Source organism: Castor canadensis, chromosome X (assembly GCF_047511655.1).
Source record: "Castor canadensis chromosome X, mCasCan1.hap1v2, whole genome shotgun sequence".
NCBI classification, from domain to species: domain Eukaryota; kingdom Metazoa; phylum Chordata; class Mammalia; order Rodentia; family Castoridae; genus Castor; species Castor canadensis.
In genome coordinates this window covers 107750166-107770898 of record NC_133405.1, presented here as the reverse complement: position 1 = coordinate 107770898, position 20733 = coordinate 107750166, and the positions used below count along the sequence as shown (strand labels likewise).

The 20733-nt window shown below is 39.5% G+C and overlaps 1 protein-coding gene across 2 annotated transcripts in view; it reads right to left on the bottom strand.

Moving 5' to 3' along the window:
* Positions 1-20733, bottom strand: part of Srpx (sushi repeat containing protein X-linked) — a 72231-nt gene that overhangs the window by 29845 nt on the left and 21653 nt on the right. Inside the window, exon 2 of one of the 2 annotated variants that reach the window (XM_074062318.1) lies at positions 1557-1616. The exons of the other annotated variant lie outside the window; for it this stretch is intronic. Coding sequence (XP_073918419.1) covers positions 1557-1616 — 60 coding nt within the window. The remainder of the gene's footprint in view (positions 1-1556; positions 1617-20733) is intronic. 2 annotated transcript variants of the gene reach the window in all.

The following is a 20733-nucleotide window of genomic DNA, read 5'->3' as shown; positions in this document are numbered from 1 at the left end:
AGTTCGTGAGACCCTATCTCGAAAAACCCTTCACAAATATAGGGCTGGTGGAGTGGCTCAAGGTGAAGGCCCTGAGTTCAAGCCCCAGTACCGCAAAAGAAAAAAAAACATGTCTTGACATGCATATAATGAAATGATTACTATAGGTAAGCAATTTAACCGAAAATGGAAACAATGTCCTAAGAATTTATTCTTAAACATTCAGGGCAGGTTTTAAGACAGGCCTGTATTTTAGCCATCTGGCCTCTCTTCTACCTGGCAATGCTGTGAGGTGAACGTGGACACGACCTGAGGATATTAGGTAACTCCTACTGCATATGTGAAGCCTCACTATGCATGCGTGTGTTTTTGGAAGATTTTTCAATAAGGGGCTCAAAGAATAAAAAGAGACTTTTTAAAAAACCTTCAATTAGTTAAGAAGTTTTATGAATCAGAGTATCTCCTTACCTCAAACATCCGACTAACAAGTTTGTGCTTGGCTTGATTGGCTAATTCCTAAGGCTATGAAGAAAGGAGCTACAGGGAGGAATGAGTTTTTCATTCAGAAATCAAAGCAAATGTGGCATATGCTGGGCAACATGCCTGGGCACAGGTACCAGACAACAGTCATTATTTAGAAAGATCTCTCACTTCTGGGGAAAACAACTGAGGGACATTCTTTAGCCAAAGGCTGACCAATACTGTCCTGACTCTCCTATAATTCAGGCATATCACAACAGACTAGGCTAATGTCTTCTTGCCAAAATGTGGACAGAATTTCCCGGGCAAAATGCCACAATGGAATTTTATTAACCAATTTTCTTCAAATTCTTCTTCTACTGTAAGAGGAAGCAGTTTTAGAGAGAAAGCATTTAAATTTACCCTCATTTTCCCCAGGGCCCTCTAAGCTCCAGAGGAATGTTTCAGCAGTAGAATATCTGTGAATATACTTACCTGAGCCCTCATAGAGGTTTCTTGATTAGGCTTTTATACATGCTGGGGGTGGATGGCTGGAAATGTGTAGAGATGGAGTCCTTTATCATTAAGTTTCATTTGAGCAACACACTTTACCTTTCATTTTAGGAGCCATGCTTGGCTCAGAAAAAGCATGATGAGATGAGCTTATGAAAATCAAGTTTTCTTATTCCCCATTCAGTTCAGTACATTAGCAGCACTAAACCAGTCTGACCTTGGCTGGTTTACTCTGGACAGTTGTGGCTCTAATGTATGAATCATGCAGAACTCAGGGCTTGATTTTCACTTCCATCAGCTAGAGTTTGCCTTTGCAGAAGTTTAAGACAGTAAAGAAACTTATGAGAATAAAATGACCATTGGAGCGCTGAAGGACAGCATATCAGAGATTTCTAAATGCTTTTAGGTTTTTTTTTTTTTTTGCTTTTGCTTACTTTTTTAAATGGGAACATATGTGCATTTATTTTAAAAACATTTTCTCTGGACATGTAATTAAAACTTAAATGTGTTCTCTGGTCACTTTATTACAGTCTGCTCTGCAGGGCAAAAAGGAAAGTTCTCCTGGCACCAGCAGGTCCTCATTAGCACATAAGCAAAGCATTCACCTGTATAGCTACTGTGTGAAAACCCGACTTCATCATCTTCTAGCGGTGAGTCTCCCGATCCTACAATAAAAAAAGAACAGAAACTGCAGCAAGAAAAGCCACACAGTATGGACGCATATTTCAAAGCATTGCTTTGGCATAGTCCATGCAAGAGGTGCTATTAGAACGCAGAGCCAAGAGCAAAAGCTTCTGTGGCCATTCATGGAGGGACAGGGGACCTCTCAGAGTGAACCTGGCTCAGCAGAGATGGCCAGAGCCAATCAAAATGAGCCTCAAACTGTTTTGGAATCACCACATGCCAAATGAATTTCTGGAACAGGTTGAGAGAGAGAGAGAGAGAGAGAGAGAGAGAGACAGAGAGAGACAGAGAGAGAGAGAGAGACAAGTTCACTCTGAGAAGATGCCAATGTATATATATCTCAAGCCAGGGGAGACACAGTAAAATGTGTATGACTCAGACTCAACCCACAGTTTCTCCAGCAAACAAAGAAAACCCAGTAGAACTGAATGTTTATGGTATCTGAGAACCAGTCTATCTTGTGAAATGAATTTGGGTGGAGGTTAAAGAGGTAGATCAACTGTCTTATCTTAATGACAAAAGAAATGCAAAGCTGCTTTGATATATTTGTAGGAAATGAGGGTTGAAACAGTTGATCTGATTGTTTATTCAGAGTCTCTCACCTAGCCATGGCTAAAGGAAAGTTTCTTAATAAGTCTTGCTACCTAAAATCCCTTAATAAGTCTCAGGGAGAAAAACTGTATTATTTTGAAATTAACTCAGTTGGAAGTTAAAGATGAATCATTTTTATAATATTAAATATTGAATTCCAGTAAGTATTCCTTAATACTTGAAGTACTAGCAGGTCCCAAATTTCAAAACTCTTAAATTTAGAGAACTTCCCTCTAGCGTTCAGAGTCTGATCACTGACCCTAAGTTAGCACCATCTTGGCCACACATTTACCTCCAGGTATCTGCAACTTTAATATGCAAGGACACTGTTTCCTAGGATATTATTCAAATCCCTGTGCAGGATGAGTTCAGGAGTATTGATCCCTGTTCTACTGCCATTCTGGATGAGAGACATACAGTATGGAAACTGAACATGGGGAGGGGATGGCAGCTGGACCATGTCTATTTGGAAAAGATTCCCCAACCAGAGCATCTAGGTCCATGTTCTATCTTGTTGCAGATTTCCTCACCTTTTCTCTGTACATCCAGGCCTGTACAAAATTCTAAATGTTTTACTGTTCCACATCAACAAGTATACATGGAACACAACCCAGAAACATGAATAAAAAGCCTGTGCTCAAACCCCTTGATCCAATCATTCCACTGCTGGAGATCTATCCTAAGGAAATGATTTAACTCCATATGAATCTTCAATAATCTGAATAAGAGAAAACATATACACCAAACACCCAGACTGTGAGCAGCAAACTCTCTCTCACTCTCTCTCTCTCTCTAACCCCTCTTTCTCATCATATGTGCATGCATGCATACACACACACACACACACATACACACACACCATCACCTCAGTTGGCATCCTGGTTAACTAACTTGTCCACAGCATTTAGTCTGGATGACCACCCATCCATTCCATGAAGCTTTCTTCTGCCTTCCAAATGACAACTGCTTCTTGATCATCTTCCTCCTCTCTGGACAGACTTTCCGGACAGAGCTTCTTCAATAAACTGCCACTTAGTCTTAAGTGTTTCTCAGTGGTCTACTTTTAGTCTTTTACATAGCTTCAGACTATTTTCTCTGGGTCATCCCACTCATATACTTGATTTAAACTATCTACCAGGTACTTACAACAAATTCATTTTATCCCAGACTTGAACTTTCTTCTAAAAGTCAGGTTATAATTTTCAATGGTTTTCTGAGTACCTCCGCACTTATACTCAACTTGTTCAAAATCAGATTCCTTTTCTCATCACCAAATCTGCACAGCTCCCAGTGTTTGCCATTTCCTCAAACAGCATCACCTTCCAGATAATCTCCTGCATGGAAAAAGCTCGACCTTTTATTCTTCAATCTCCCTCCTTCACCTTTATAGCCCAAACCTTTCAAAACTATCCCTAACTCTCCATTTTAACAGCCAGTAGGTTAGTTGAGGTCTTTTTTAAATTTTATTTTTAACTGATACATAATAATTGTACATACGTATGGGATACAATATGCTTTGATACATACACACATTGTGTAATGATCAAATCAGGGTAAGTAGCATGTGAATCTGTGAATCACTTCAAATATTCACCATTTCTTTATAGTGAAAACATTCAAAATCTTCTCTTCTAGTCACCTTGCTGTGCAATAGAGCACTGGAACTCATTCCTCCTATCTGACTGTAGTTTAGTATCCAGTGCAGGCCAATAGTCTTCATAAGACCTTTGCAACAGTCTCCTACTCAGTCTCTCACCACTAGTCTCTCTTCACACTCCTAATACTGCCTCCCCATCCCCTGCAAAAAAATCCTCAAAATTGGGTACACCCTGAAAAAGAAGGCATGGTAGGCAATTTCTTTGTTGTGTGAACCTCACAGAGTGAACTCACACAAGCTAAGATGGCTACATCACTAGGCGATATAATCTCATGTGACCACGTCCACCTCACATGCAGTTCCTCCTGAATCAGAATGCTGGAATGCTGAACATGACAGTAATTCCCATCTCTGACCCTTGACAGGCCTAGGATTAACAGCAGTGCAGTTTGCAACAGGTTTTGGTTTCAGTATACCATTCTCCAATGGATGGAACCAGCACTCCTAGGAGAAGCAGTTGATTCCAAGGTTGAGGAAAGGAAATACAAGATGAGCTTTGAACATCTTATTATGACAGAAATTAAGGAAGAATTCAAGAAAAACTTGGGTGGAGTGGCTAGTCCAAAACATCCCAGAAAACTTGAAGCAGCTAGGCCAAAGCCCAAATTATGTGAAAGAGAAAATAAATAACCAGAGTATTAGATCAAAACTCATAGAATAAAATACACATCTATGAGTGTTTAATTGTATAAGTAATCCAATAAATAAATAAATAAACAAGAAAGGTCAATTCTTTCTTACAGTAGATTCCCAATTAATAAATGCAGAAGAGAACAGGGAAATAGAAAATCACCATTAGGCAGAAGAAAAAGAAAGAAAGAGAGAAACAGGGAGAAAAGTAAACAGAAATCTTCAAAAATATCATGGAAGTTAGTTTTTAAAACAAAAATCATATAATTGACCTATGCAAATACCTTGCCCATATCTATAGAGTTAAATCGACCTCAATATCACATTTAAATTATATTCAATCTGGCCTCAATCCAGCCAGACTTGTTCTTCAATTATTCCATGACTTTATGACATAGTTTCTGGACCAATGCACCATGCTCTTCCCTCAGAACAATCTTTCTTTGCTTGTCAAAATCCCTCTGTCAAGTATCATTGCCATGATGCCTTTCCTTATTCCCAATGATTCAAGCTTATTAAAATTTAAAAGAGAAAAATCTCAACCAGATGTGGTGGTACTCGTCTGTAATCCCAGTGCTAGGGAGGCTGAAGCAGGAGGATCTTGAGTTTGAGGCAAGTCCCAACTTGCCTGGGCCACATAGAAAGACACTGTCTCATAAAACAAACACAAAAGTGGTCAAGTTTATCAAAAACAAGGAAAGTGACAGAAACTGTCAAAGCCAAAAAGAGCATAAGGAGACATGATCACTAAAGGTCATGTGGTATCCCAGATGGGATCCTGCAACAGAAAAGGGAAACCTACATAAAGTATGAACTCTAGTTAATAATGCATTGACATTGGTGCATTAATCATAGCAAACGTGCCATACCAATGTAAGATGCTAATAATAGAAGAAACTGGGTGTGGGATGTGTGGGAGCTCTCTGTACTCTTTCCAACTTTCCTGTAAATCTAAACTTCTAAAGATAAAGGATTCTTTTTCGAAAAACCACTAAACTAATGTCCCCAGAGATGAAGAGCAAAAAGTCTTAAGTCTGCAACTCAATCCTCCTCTAAACTCCTGCATACCTTACTGTTTCACTAAATTGGCACTCAGTGAAATTAGACTCAGATTGTACTCATATAACCTCTAGCACCAGGCCTGTTAGGGTGATAGTCACTCTCATTACTTGGAGCTAATAGGCAGGGAATCAAAAGGAGATTAGAGATAGTGTAAATATGTGATCGTGGTTTGAAGTAGCTTCTGTTTCTAAATTCATTTAACTAGAAATGTAATGTTTCACGTGGCTCTGAGGCACAATGAGAACAGAGAACACACAGAGCAAATAGCAGTAAAAGTATAAATCTCAAGGGACTTGAGAGGCTGAGGTCTTGGGCTAGTCCTCTTGGGAGACTGAGGTCCTGGGCCAGGCTTGAAGAAGTCAACTCTTTGTACATATTTTGGAGAAGGATGCACAATATCAAAGTGGCAGCTGCCTTGGGCAACCTTGCAAGTGTACATCTGTCTCATGGTCAAAGAGAGCATGCAGGGTTAAACTTTTCTACAATGAAACAAAGTGGCCAGGAAGCCAAGACTTTCAGTTCTCAGCCTGTCTGTGAATGCTGAGCAAGGCAGCCCCAGTCCCCAACAACCTCATCTTCACCGTTAGGTGAGCAGCCCCCTCTTCCCCATGTTCCTCTCAGTAAGGCCTCATGACAGGCCTCCAGCTGCCTCTCTCATCATCTTCTTTTTCTCATCCTTCTCCTCCTCATCCTCTTCCTCTCTTCTTCTCCCTGTCCTCCCCCACTCCTCCCCTTCCTCTTCCTTTTTTGGCAGTGCTGAGATTACACCCAGGGCCTCATGCTTATTAGTCCTTTCTTCTTAACAAAAGATCTTAGGTTGTATTCAGCAGCAACTTGCCCCACCCCAGAAGATGAATCATGATAACTCTAATTCAAAAAATAATTCATTTTTGCTGATAATTGCTCCAGGCTTAGGTATGGAACACAGTATTGGACAAGTACAAACAACTCTGCTTTGAGGAGAGCAGTCTGACTAGAAGGAGGTTTCCCCGTGACCAAAGAGAGAACTTCATAAGGAGAAGACTCTTTTCCCTCTTTTCTCTCTTCCTGCTTTGGAAACTACTGCATAAGGATGAATGCTTGAAACTGCAGCAGATATTTTGCAAGCATGAGGTAACATGTCTCAGTTTAGCTGACGATGGTAAAGTGGATGGATAAAAACAACCTGGTGTCTTTGATGACTTAATTTGGCTGCTAAATCAACCTTAGACACCAATTACTTCCACACTTCTTGTTAGAGCAACAGCAAATGTCCTTTCAGTTTAAACCACTGTAACATTACTTACAGCTGAATGCATCAAAGCTAATATAAGATGAATAGAAAACTTTCCTGCCCATTATTAATATGAGATTAAAAAGTAGTGGAAAATAAGTATTAGCTGCCACTCTCAGAAAATTTCTAGTCTATATTCAACCTGAATGCATAGGTCAACTTGTATAAAAATATGATGACTAGACTATAAAACAGACACACTGAAATAATAAATAATAAAAGACAGACTCCCTGTGTCCAGTAAATTGGACTTACTAAAGCTACAAAATAGAATCATACATATTAGGGAAAGATTTTTTTCACGGGATTAAAATAAAAAAGAATGGAAGAAAGATAGAAGTAGAGGTAAGGGAGAAAGGGAGGTATCTTAGCAAGCTCTATGTACAAAAGGCCATCCCCTTAAGAATTTTGTTAATTGCAGTTTTATTATGACATAACCATTAATCGGTTTGCATATGGTTCGAATTACCACTCTTTGGCAAGAATGCTTTAGTATTTCTTCCACACAACTACAAATTCTATGTTGGCTCAGAAATCAGAAACTCAACACCATGTAGCTCTCTGTCTCTCAGTCACACCTTGAGCCAATTCCATTTATAATTCTGCTCTCCTTGCAGAAATGTATTCTAATTCAACAGATTTTCAAAAAATAAAATAACCTTAACTCTTGTTGTTTTCAATTTCAAAGAAAGTTTTCCTGGGCTACTGAATCTCATCCTTTCAATCTGAATGGCCAGGCAAATGAGAACATTGAGGCACCAAGGCCATTCATAAGTAATATCCACTATATGTAATGGAACTCCACGTGGAATCCAGATTTTGGAAGGCTGCTAGGGTGCTCCTTTCATCGCTCCATAAGGTTTCTCATTAGAAGGTGGGGTGTGGGGAGAGATTTTACACTCACGGAAATCTCAGTCAATTGGCTAAATGTGTTGATTGTGATACATCACCCAAGTCGGCAGATTTACTGATTCTGTGTTATGTTTTCAGCTAAAAGGACTGGGTTTGTCTTTCAGTTATTTTGAAGACAGTTCTGTCCTCTTACTATTTTGTCAGAAAGTTTTATTTCCCCCTCCTCACCAGCATTCTAAATATAATTTAAAATTATAAAAAATCGACATATTTAATACTAATTGCATCGTGGATTTTATACTGAAAAATCAATGGGTAAGTAAAATTCACTTTGTAGGAGGGATTCTTTATTTTTTGGCAGTACTAGGTTTGAATTCAGGGCTTACACTTCTAAGTAAGCTCAACTCTATCAGTTGAGCCATGCCCCTGGCCTTTTTTGCTTTAGTTATTTTTCAGATAGGGTCTCTTAGAGAATAAGATTCTGGATCTTTAGTTGATGCTGTAATGGGATGAAATTTTTAGGGCCCTTTGTAGGGAATAAGTATATTTTGCATGTGAGATGGGGATGAATCATTAGGTTCTAAAGAGCACAAGATTTAGCCTCCTAAAAGGCACCCAGTTATCCCTGTCTTCTGCCATTCATACCCTTGTGATTTCCATCTTGGATACTGTATCTCATTCTCTCTCTTGGATCACTCATCCTGGGTCAAACCAGCTGCCAAGTCATGAGGGAACCCTGTGGAGAGGTCTATGTGGTAAGGGACCAAAGGCTGCCAACAACTGTATGAGAAAGGTTAAAAGAAGATTCTCCTTCCACCCGAGTACAACACACACAAGTCGAACCTTCTGATGAAACTGCAGCTCAAGCCAATAACATGACTGCAATCCAATGATAGACCTTGAGCCAGCAAAGCCATGCCACAATCCTGACTTATAAAAAAAATCTGACAGAATAAGTGGTATCTGTTTTAAAAACAAATGGAGGAGAAGAAAGTAGAAGAGAACGAGGAAGCATGGAAGAACAAAGGATATTTGGCTTTAAGTTAGAAAATTTGAACATTTTCATAGTACATTTCATAGCCTTTTCTTAGGTCACTGCAGTAGATATGGCTTATGCTCTGGCCAGACGCCCCTGTTACCCAAATTAATGTGCTTCTGGGAGCCTTTGACTGCTCATGGCTCACTGGCTCCCACCTTCTCCAAAGAATAGTCCTCAGCTGATAGGAACCACTTTACCCCTTCTGGGAGGCAGACAACATTTAGATGCCATGAGGGACACAAGGTCAGACTCTTTGTCTTCAGGAGTGGTGTAGGAGTACAGCCGTTCAGGATTTATGTGTCTGAGCACTCCTGGTGCCACACTTTACCGGAGACTCTATCCTTGTCTAGCTCTTTCTTGCGTTCCTTCCTTACTTACATGTTTTACAAGATATCGAGATTCTGCTTCTAGGGAACCAAGGAAAGATAACCACTGGATTCTCCTTTAACCTCAAATACCCCAGCTGGTCATGCCTTACAGGACTGCCATAAAATAAATGGCATGGCATAATGTATATGTTCTTTAAAATACTATATTAAAATAAAATAATTACTACTATCCTTGATTTGATGGTTCATGATCACATTTTCTATTTAATTTAATAAGTATATACTGAAGGCTCTGCTACCTTAAACTATTATGCATGTAAATTAACTTCTGGTGAAAATATAAAAATATCACAAACATGTCTTGCATGATATACTTCTAAAGAATTTTTGTTTTAGTTGTTGTTTATTTTGGCATTACTAGGGTTTGAACTCAGGCCCTTACACTTGCTAGGCAAGTGTTCCACACTGGAGCCACGTACCCCCTCTAAAGAATTTTTGAAGTATTAAATGCACCACAAGAATCTCAGTGCTACCAAAGTTTTGTGTTTTTAAAATTCCTCTGTCTAAGCCACCTTGTATGATTTATGATTTAGAAAATCTTTTTATATATGCATATATATTCAACTTAATAACCACCAGAAAAAGCCATATATTCAATCTTTAAATTATTCTCAAGTTTAGTCTATAAATTCAGAAGGACAAAATGACCTTCTGGCTCAAGGTATTACAATAGTTTATATTTTGAGGCAGGAAAAATCCCAGTAGTTCCCTAATATGCCTTCATGAATTAAAAACCTTTATGAAATGGGGCCCACAGAAAATTATTTTATCACTGAAAGATATGAACACCAGAGTCTCTTGTATTCTTGGGGCTCTTGTTAACACATGTGAGTATACAAACACTTCTAGTGACCCCAAGAAAGTACCTATCCACAGGCTGTGTGGACAGAGGGTAGAGCAGTAGGACTGTCCTCCAAGGGTGAAATCTGCAGGAAGTTCTTAACTGGAAAGTCCTAATATGTGGGGGGCTTTTGACGAAACCCAGGAGTGAATCGCATATGCCTGGCAGGCAAGCAAGACCTGCCCTGTTGAGTCCTGGCAGTTTCCACACAGAAGAGACATAGCCCAAAGCAGCATGTAAATGTGTATGCATTCGAAGGAGAGGCACAGAGAAAAAAATTTAGCTTCTCAGAGCATCTGCTTCAGCCCCAAGACACAGGCCCAGAACCAGTATGCAGAGAAGCAGAAACTATAAATGAGACACTCTTCCTTGAATGCTTTGCTTCTCAAACTCTGTGGCAAAGTAACATGAAAACCCACAGGTTAAGAAAAGGGAGGAAAGTATATGGAGGTGGATCCATGTTCCAAGTGGAACAGAAAGGTCCAGAATGATTGATCAAAACTTTTGCTAGCCATGGGGAATAGACTGAAGAAATGTTTTTCTTGGAAGAAGATTCACCAGAATGTTCTGATGGGGCAAGTTTATAGCCCCCTTCATCTCTTCTCTACCAATTTCCCAAGCCCCTCACAAGTGCCAATGACCAACTACAATAGTACATTTCAGAATGTTGACCCAATTTAGTGGGTCATGACTAGTATTTTTATAGTAAAGTAGAAGAGAATTGAAAGTGTCAGGCTGCATTGTACATAGTAAGGATAAATACTACTTTATGCATTTTTTGTTTCAATTATATAGGTGTGTGTGTTGTAGGGGGTCCCCAGTTTACATGGCACAGCACCATCTTATGCCTTTTGTCCCAGCATTATTACTTTTTTCAGCTTTACTGGGGTATAATCAGCAAAAATTGTATATATTTAAGGTGTACAAGGTGATGTTTTGATACATGTACAGGTTGTGCAATAATCACCACAATCGAGCTAATTAACATGTCCATCACTTCACATGGTTACCATTCAGGATTATGACTAATAGCACTCCCTTTTGCACACAAACCTTCCTTATTTGGACAATAAATAGCATATTCATCCTAATAATAGGTCACAGTGGAATGTATTTCTTCCTGTGAGTCTTAGAACAACTAGAAAGACAATGATTTAGAACACTTTGAAACCTACAGGTTCATCTAGGCAATTCCTTGTTTCTCAGAGAATCCTCAAATCAAAGGATTCTAAGGATCTGAGAAAGGCTTCAGGGGGCTGGTGGTGTAAGTCTTTGCTTTCTCCTGATTTGTTCAGGACATAGATATTATGTCCCATGAAACATCAAGCCAGTACTGAGTTTCCTCAGCCACTCTGGGCCATCCTCCCTGGTAAGACGCAATTCCAAGAGCCCCGGAATTAAGCTTCTGCTCCATCACTAAGTGTATGATCCTGATTGAAGGAGCCACTTTCCTGAGCCTTAGTTTGCTCATCTGAAAAATGGGGTGGCAGTAGTGGGTAGAAGGATACAGTACATGTTTCAACTTTTATTCCCTGAGAACACTCCCATCTTCAGCCTCTAGTTGGGATAACTGCAGTCAAGCAAATTAAATTGTCTTTCTCCTTCTCTAACCAGCAATAAACAATCAGCATGACTTTAAGATTTACCACATCCTTTTATTTTCTCTGTAAGCCCTCAGTGTAATGCCATTCACGTAGTAGGCATCATTCAGTGACTAGGATGTAAATCAAGGAAGGGAAGCAACTCTTTGCTACCTTGTTCATGACTGTAGTTTCCACTCAGAGAATGAACTGAGTATCAATTACAGAGAAAATAAGGATTGAACTCCTCTGACCCTAAATCTCATGCAATTTCACAAGGACCAATGGTCCTAACCTATGATGGTTTGACTTATGATTTTTTGACTTTAGGATGATGCAAAAACAATAGTGGAAACTGCACCTCAAACGTTGACTTTGATCTTTTCTTGGGCTAACAGCATGTGGTCAGATCACATCTGATGACACTGGGCAGCACCACTGAGCCATGTCTCCCAATCAGCCCCATAGTCACAAGGGGAAAACAACTGACACTCTACAGTGTGATGTGTGGCTAAACTGTGATGGTCGGTAGATGAGGTGGATTAAACGTATTTTTCACATTACTCTTTTGTTCTTTTTTGGGGGGGTGGGACTGGGATTAGAACTCAGGGCTTCAGGTTTACGAAGCAGGCACTCTACCACTTGAGCCACACCTCCATTTTTGACTTATGAAACTTTTCATGTACAATGAGTTTGTCAGAACATAACCCCATTGTAAGTCAAGGACTTCCTGGACTTATTTCTTCATGCCTTCATATGACTCTGGAAAGCCCATCCTCTCCTTCCAGTCCCTTCCTTGTTTTAAAAAACGATTTCAAAGCCTAGTTCCTCTAGTTTGTCTTTTATGATCATCATTATTTTTTAAAGTAGGGTTTCACTAGATAGTCCAGGATGGCCTTGAACGCACTATGTGGCCCAGGCTGGCCTCGAACTCATGATCCTCCTGCCTCCACCTCCCAAGTGCTAGGATTATATTTTATATTATTCTATTCACCTTAAAGTAGTCTGTTCACATTTTTGCATTAGCACTGATCTTATGTTGGTTTGGATTTTTTTAGAAGTCCTTTCAGATGTGCGTAGGTTCTATCTTCTCAGGTATCAAATTCTTCAAGGAATATGATGGGGTTTATTTCCTCTTATTGCCCTGGTAAAACTAACAAAGCGTCCTTCTTTCTGAGAAGACTTTAAAAAGATTCTTGCTCTTCCTCCAGTATCAAAATGGGACATCCACCTCCCTCAGGGAAGGCTGTACTTACAGAAACAGATACTGTACTTAAGGTTCAAAAAAGATGCCCAAATAAAGGCTGTGATGGGTACATAGTTCTTGGCAGTCAACCAGTGGTATAATTTACAAAACTCTGGCACATCATGGCAAAACTGAGAATAACTGAATTCAGGAAAACAGAGGAAGCAAGCAAATCAAATCACTGCAGAATATGCCAGGCATGGTAGGCCATGTGCCCTTAACCACCAGCTGTAGAGTGATACTTTAATACAGTAGATTAAATGGCAGAGAGAAAGAGAAGAGACTGTGAGGAGAGATACTTCCAGAAAACCTCCCTTAAATGAACATCATGGAATGTCTATAAGTGACACATTGCAGCCTGCTCAGGTGAAAGAAACCGAAGGCTTTTTCCTTGTGGAACATTCTCTGATTCCCCAACAGAGGACCTCAGAACACCAGGACCCAAGGACGAAAACTTGGACTTCATATGAAGTCTTTCATGGAAGATTTTTTTTTAGCCTGTTCTGCCTATGATGTGAGGTAGAATGGTTTCTTTTCTGGGAAGCTCTTTTTTTTTTTTTGAAAGCATCCATTTTCCATTCAGTGTCCTCAAACTGACAGTCACAGGCTAGTTGCTGTCAGTTATTATCGTCTCTGGGAGACTCAAGCTCTGTGGGAAATAAAAGGAAGGTGGAACTGAACTGACAGCAATTCTGACTTGCAAACTGATACTCTATAGCCCTGGGCACCACATGTTGAGGGAGGTGGAACTCCAGCACACAGTGGTTGGTGCTACGGCTTTGTAGGTGTGATAGACATCTATTGTGCTCTTTCCAGGGAAACAAGACTGTTCTTTTGGAGCACTGCATTGCTCCCCATGTCATCCTTGTGGTTCTAGTGGATATGAGTTTTCCTTTATCACTTGCCCACAGGGACGATCATATGAACGAAGCTTGGACAGTCAGATCCTTAAGAATATTTTTTTTCTGGTGGTGAAATAAGGCAGATGTGAGCCCTGAAGCTGTCAATGACAAAGGCTAGATCTCAGAGAGAATGCTAATCTAGAAAATGAACCCAGCAGAGAAAAACAGAGACAAAACAGGAAAAAGTGCAAAAAAGTTCCCACAGGGTTTGAGTTCTTGGTTGCAGTGGTCCTTGGCCCCATCAGCATATACCTGTCACAAAACAATGAAATTCCTCCTTTCCAAAACTTGTTCAAAATGCTTTCTGTCATGTGCCACTAAGAGTTCTGTCTTAAACAGTAGACCATCAGTTCACATTGGAATGAGATGAATGACTTAAAACATATGGAATGACATCTGGTTTGGGGTAAGAAATCGGTCTCAATGTTATCACCTCCAGTTCTCTGTTTTGAAACAACACAGTAGATCACGTTTAAAACACATTAGTGAGCTGTTCCATAATTTGATGGGGCAACCTTTACTTTTTAGTAAAATACATTAGATTAGAATTGGGAAAACAAAGTACTTACAACATGCTGTACCTAGTAAAACTCATACATTGACCTTTTAAATAGTGAAATAATGTTCACTTTGTTTCAGACATGTAAGTACATATATATGCATACACATACACAGATAGATGGATGATTTCTCTGAACTCAGGATGAGCTCTATAAGAAATGGCATAATTTCATTAGCATCATTCAGATAGGGCTGTGTTACGGTTTGAAAATGAAATGTCCCCCATAGGTTCATGTGTTGAACACTCAGTCCTTAGCTGGTGCCACTGTTTTGGGACATGGGACATAACTGGATGAAGTAGGTCACTGGAGGCATGCCTTTGAAGGTTATACCTGGTCTACAGTCCCTTCTACCTTCTCTCTGCTTCCATCATGAAGTGAACAGCATCTGCCACACACTCCTACCACTGTGATATACTCTTTCCTTCACTACAGGCCTAGAAACATGGAGCCAAGTGACCAAGGATTGAACCTTGTGAAATCACGAGTCAAAATAAATCCTTCCTCTTTTTAAGTTGTTCTCTCAGGTATTTTGTCACAGTGATGAGAAAAGTAACTAATACAGTGATTTACATAAATGATTTAATTTAATAAGTATGTTCACATAAAATCTATCCAAAAAGAAGAAAAAGATGCAAACCCACTATTTTGCATCCCTTACCAAAAGTTTTCAGCAATTATTTTGTTGGTTTGTGTCTTGGAATGATTTTCTAAGTGCATAGTAGTTATGATGTATTCAAACTTTACAAAGCACAATCAAATAGGGTATGGGAGCTTCTTTGCTGTAAGGCATGGGCATTTTCAGACCACAAATGCTGATGTCTCCTGGAAACTATCCCTCTTCAAAGACATGCTGAGCAAGAAATTCTAAATGAGAAATAAAGCAGGCAGTAAGAAGGACCCATCCTAGGCAGGCTTTTCCTCTCTTCTCTTGGTGAACAACACACACACACACACACACGCACGCACGCACACACACACAATTCTCAAATCTTAGCAAATGGCAACTTTTTGTTTTATTGTAAAAGTTTGAACAAGTAATGGGTTAGCCATCTCCACTGAGAATTTTCTTCTTTGTGAGTGTGACGAGGGCAGTTTGAGGAGGTACTCAACTCATCAAATTACTAGATTGTTCTGGCCCAATTCCATTAAATGCATTGAAAACATAACTATAGGCTATAAAGATAATCAATTTCAAAATCAAGCAATTAGGAATTCTATTTCAGACAGTATGGTAAGCTACTTGACTTGACTTTGCTCACATTTTTGAAAAGCAACTAAAAATTCTGGATGAAAAATTTAAAGAGATTTTAATATTTACTTTGAGCTTGCAAGAAAGCATGGCATACTCAGAAGTCCAAACCTCTGCAAAAGTGAGATCCTGGCCAGAGAAAGCAGATATTGAGGCTTACCTTTCATACTGAGGACTACTGCCAAAGCTGAGCTTTGACTTCCATGCATTGATAAGGTTTGGATTATAGAAGACGAACTCCAGGGACCACTCAAAATCAGTAGTTGTAGAAAAGACCTCCCACCTCCTCTCACCCCCCACCTAAGTTTGATATGCTCACCCCCTATACTCTCAGTGTACAGTGAACTGGAAGTAAATCCATCCCCACAAAGAAAAGTTCTTGTCTTATGCCCTGGCACTAAGTGGCAGATTTTTTTAAAAACCCTCCAATAGGGATCTATAACCATATTACTATTGCTATTATATCATTACTCAAATCCCATTATGAATAATTAAAAACATAAAAATATCACTTCATGCCCACTAATTTGGAAAAAAGTTTAAAAATCCTTGTCACATGTTGACAGGGTTGTTGAGCAATGGAAACATATTGGTAGTACAAATTCAAATCAATAGAACCTCCTTAGTAAACAATTTGGTATTACTAAACAAAATCAAAGATATGCACGCTCTGTGATCCAACAAATCCAGGTGTTTATTCTGGAGAAATTCCTGCACAATATTCCAAGGAAATGGACCAGTATTCTACCAACAGCACTGTTTGTAAGAATAGAAAACTAGCAAGAAGCCAGTGCACATCAAGAGTAGCATGGATAAACCATGGCATACGTACACAGTGGCAACCTCCACAGTACTGTGAACGTTTAACAGTAATGTAAACAAATGAACAAATTCTAAGAATCTTATGTTGAGTGAAAAAAAGCAAACTGTAGAATGCATTCAGTAAGAGTCCACTTATACAAAGGTCAAAAGCATGCAAAAGTAAATAATACATTTTTAGAAATATAAATATTCTCAGTAATACTATAAAGAAAGTCAAAGCAATATTACGCACAGAATGTAGAATATGGGTTACTTCTGAGGAAGAAAGGGAAGGGATAGAATCCAGGAGAGGGATAGCAAGAGCTACAAGGTAATATGGTAATATTTATGGTCTTCTTTTTTTTTTTGGTAATGTTCTTATTAAACTGGCAGGTAGGCATAGTGGTGTTTGTTGTCCTTCCTTTTTTTGTTTTTTGCTTTTTTTTTACTTTCTTCTGTTTTACTCAATATTTAATTAAAAAATTAAACCAAAGCAATTAAAATGTCTTTGATGTAATGAGTTTGTTTATTAGGGTCGTTTCTCATTTGTTTGCAATTATCAGAACTTGTTTATCCTAGAAGTTCTTAAGAAGAACCATTTGGGCTTCCAAATAAAAAGTATGCTTTGCCAATAAAATTAGAGTCTTCGATCTGGAAATGCTTTTGGAAGATCATCTGACATAGGCAGCAGCCTCAAGGACTGAGAAAGTACCATTGAAAACTCACAGTTTGGAAACATAGCCATCCAGCCTACTCCCAAGCTGTTGTCAACATTTTACCTCTCTAGGACAGTCACAAGTTCTTCATAAAATCAACCTAAAATCTTTCTTGCTTTAACATGTATGCTAGGAAAAGACACCAACTAGGAAAGGGGGCTTAAAATTCAAGAGCACTGATCCCTGAGCTGGCTACTTTATCTAAACTCAAATTTCCAGATCCAGGAGAACTACATCTCAGCATCTGAAAGAATATAAAGAGTGAACAGTGCAATTGTTCTCCTAAACCACTGAAAGATTAAGGGGAAAAGGAAGTGTCAAATACTATGGATGGGCAATTTTCAAATCTGTTAAAACGTGGATGTAGAAACTATAGACGTGAAAATTTTCAATTCTACCTGCAGCTTTAATTTGAGAACATATTATTAACCAGAATATAGGAAGAAATTTTTAGAATAGTAATAATTTGGAATCAGCATTAGTCCAAAAAGAACAAATCAGGCCCAAGTAACCTCATTTCCTTGACTTAGTCAAGAGAGCATAAAGCTAAGCTGACTTAAAGCAGTACTGATTTATGAATTGTATTAGCACAGAACAGTGATTTCTCAATTTTCTTAGCCACAACCCATAATAAGAAATGTTTTATATTGTGACTTGGTATATATATACATTTATATGACTGAAATATAATTCACAGAGCAACACTTTAAGTGTAATGCCTGTTCATATTTTCTAGTATATTCCATTTTAGTTTTGAAGAAACTGCTAATCTTGACCCACTAAATGAATTTCACGATTAATGGGTAACAGCCTGTCAAAGGTGCTGTAGGTCTTGGTATAGTTCTATGGGTGAAAGAATCAAGAAGAATAAACCTGCAGAAAATAAAAAAACTGGAGAGGACAGGATCTTGGTTTTGTTTCTCTGGGAGTGGACCCTACCTGAGACAAAGATTGAGTGCAGGTGGTTCATTTGAGAGGCAATCCCAGAAAGCACAGTAGAAAAATAGGGATGGTGAGAAAGGAAAAAGGGAAAGCCAGTGAAAGTGGGCTCATGAGCAGGTTACTTCCGGGGGCAACCCAGACGCCTTTCCACCGGTAAAACAGAAAATTCATCCCAGGCACATGGAAACTGAGGTTTTTGTTCACTGGCAACTGTCCCTTCTTGACTGAGGGCTGGCCTCCTCTTTCAGAACTTTCTTTCGAGCAAGCTCTCACCGCACACCAGAAAGCCTAGAGACAAAGCCTCTGAGACCTGCAGACATCTGAACTGAGAAGCTGTCCACCTCCGCTGCAGGTGGACATAGGGTGGGCCAAGGGAAGATGGCACAGGGCATCACCAGTGTTGGCTCTGGATGAGTACAAATTACAGATGAAGAAATCATTTTAGGTGGTAGTTGGTTTGAAACCTACAAAGAGGAATTGGATAGAGATTGTAAGCATGAAGTCTTGTATTTCTCTTTCCACAGTAAGCTGCACACCCAGCATGGGAGAGATGTGCCCTGGCAGAGTTGGGAGAAAGCAGCCAGCTAGCTGCCCACGTTGTGAGCCAGCAGGTGAAGCAGCCACCGAGAAGAAAAAGAAAAAGGAACAGTAGTTTGCAAGAAGACAGAGGCTAAACCACAGAAGTCTTTGTAGTTCTGGACTGGATCAATCACATGGAAGTAGCAGGCCATTTAGGTCACTTCTTGGGGCCACACCTTAAGAAGGACATCGGAAGATGTTGGGAAAAAAAAGAAAACAGAAGATGCTGGGCACTGCGGCAAACACCTGTAGTCTCAGCTACTCAGGAGGCTGAGGCAAGAGGATCACTTGAGTCCAGGAGTTCAGGGCCAGCCTAGGCAACATGGCAAGACAGTGTCTCAAAGCCAAAAGTGATCGATATGGACTAGCCTCTCTAACAAACACATAAACAAATAAATAAAAAGTCCATTGAATGTTGAAGAAACTTTAGATTGGTAGACTGAAGAAAACTAGATTTAAGGGAAATAGAATCTTGTGTTCTGATCTCTCGATAGCCATCTTTTGGATAAAGCTAGAGCAAGAGGGACTTATTCTGTGTAGCTTAAGAAGTGAAGGCAATGGCTAGTTACGCAGTTCTGATTTTCTTTGTTTTTTTTTTTTTACTATTTTTATTAGCATACATTAATAGTACAAGGGGGTTTCATTGTGTTAATTCCATAGATCTGTGCAGTGTACTCTGAACAACTCTCCTCCCCTCTATTATATTCCCTTATCCCTCCTTATAAGCTGATTTTCTAAGGCCATCTCAAGACACCATCTAAACTTAATGAACCTAGAATTGTTATTGTGAGGTTGGAAGATGCTGGCAAGAGAGGCGACTTGGGAGATTACTGCATTGGGGACAAGGAGGAGCCCTGTGGCCCTTTCCAGGGTTAAAATTCTGTGATTCTGTGAAATTATAATACCAAACAAGATTGGCTTCTGTGTCATAAAAAAGCAACCTTTGGGGAGGAAGTGGTGCACAGAAAGATGGAGAAAACAATGAAACAGGACTCTAAAAAGAAGATAGAGAAATAAAAAGGTAGCATGATGAACACCCATGGAAGACCATTTCCCTAGGCCTGGGGAGGAGGGAAAAGGATCTATGGCTTTCAACCTACTGTTGGTTACAAAGTTGTGTTGCAGCCCCTTCTCTGCTATGAAACAAAGATAGAGGGGAGAGGAGTGCTTCAGAGAATACAAATTCACATGTCTCCGAATCAGTGTAAAAAAGAGGAAAAACAAGAGGTTTGTCATTTAGAAAATAAGCTGCAGGCTCTTTATCACACATGTTGTTGGAGGCTCTGAACACAGACATGCAGGAAAACTGTGGGTGCACATGTGCCCTGGCTTGTTAGAAGCGCTCACAGCAAATATTAAACAAGCAAGCACCCTGGGGTGGGGGCCAAGATTTCCATGATTATCACTGGGATTCTGGGCTGTGGTAAATGCCTGCTTCTAAGCAGGATTCTGCAGTACCATTGGTACAAACATAATGCAGGCACCATGAAGCAAAACTACCCTGGAGAGCAGAAAAAAGGGGCCTTAAGAGGAAAACGAATCATTAAGATGGAGGAGAGAGATGACTTGTTGCACAATGAGGGGTGTCAGAAGGTATTAAGTTGTGGGGCTCAAGCAAAAATCAGGGATTAGGGTCATAAGCCATTTTTCTCCTGTTTCCCCAACTTTTCCTAAACTGTCTACCACTGAACTTATCCCTCTTGTGCATTTTTATTTATTTATTTTGTGGTGTTGTGGACAGAACCCAAGTCCTTGCACATACGAGGCAAGTGCTTGATCACAGTGCTACCCTCCCAGTTTTATATTTAAAAAAAAAAGAATACTGTTCAATGAATTGCCACAAACCAAACACATCCATGTAGCAGCACTCAGATCAAGAACTAGAACATGACCAGAATCCTGCCATACTTTTATAAGGTTTTGAAAGTTGTGAGTGGGTCAAAAACTCAGTGTTCTATCTTTAGCAATGAGATTCTGGGAATCTTTCTAGAAGATTAAGAGTAACACAATACAGTGGGATGCTAAGAAATCATATTGAGCACATCTATGTACTGGACTTTGGCCAGCCCTACCATCTCTCAGTAGGCTTAGTTTTTGCCTATTGAAACACAGAGTTGTAAGGAGGTCAGCCTGGGTTACATAGCAAGACTGTCTGAAAAAAAATATAAGCAGGATATAGATGAGGA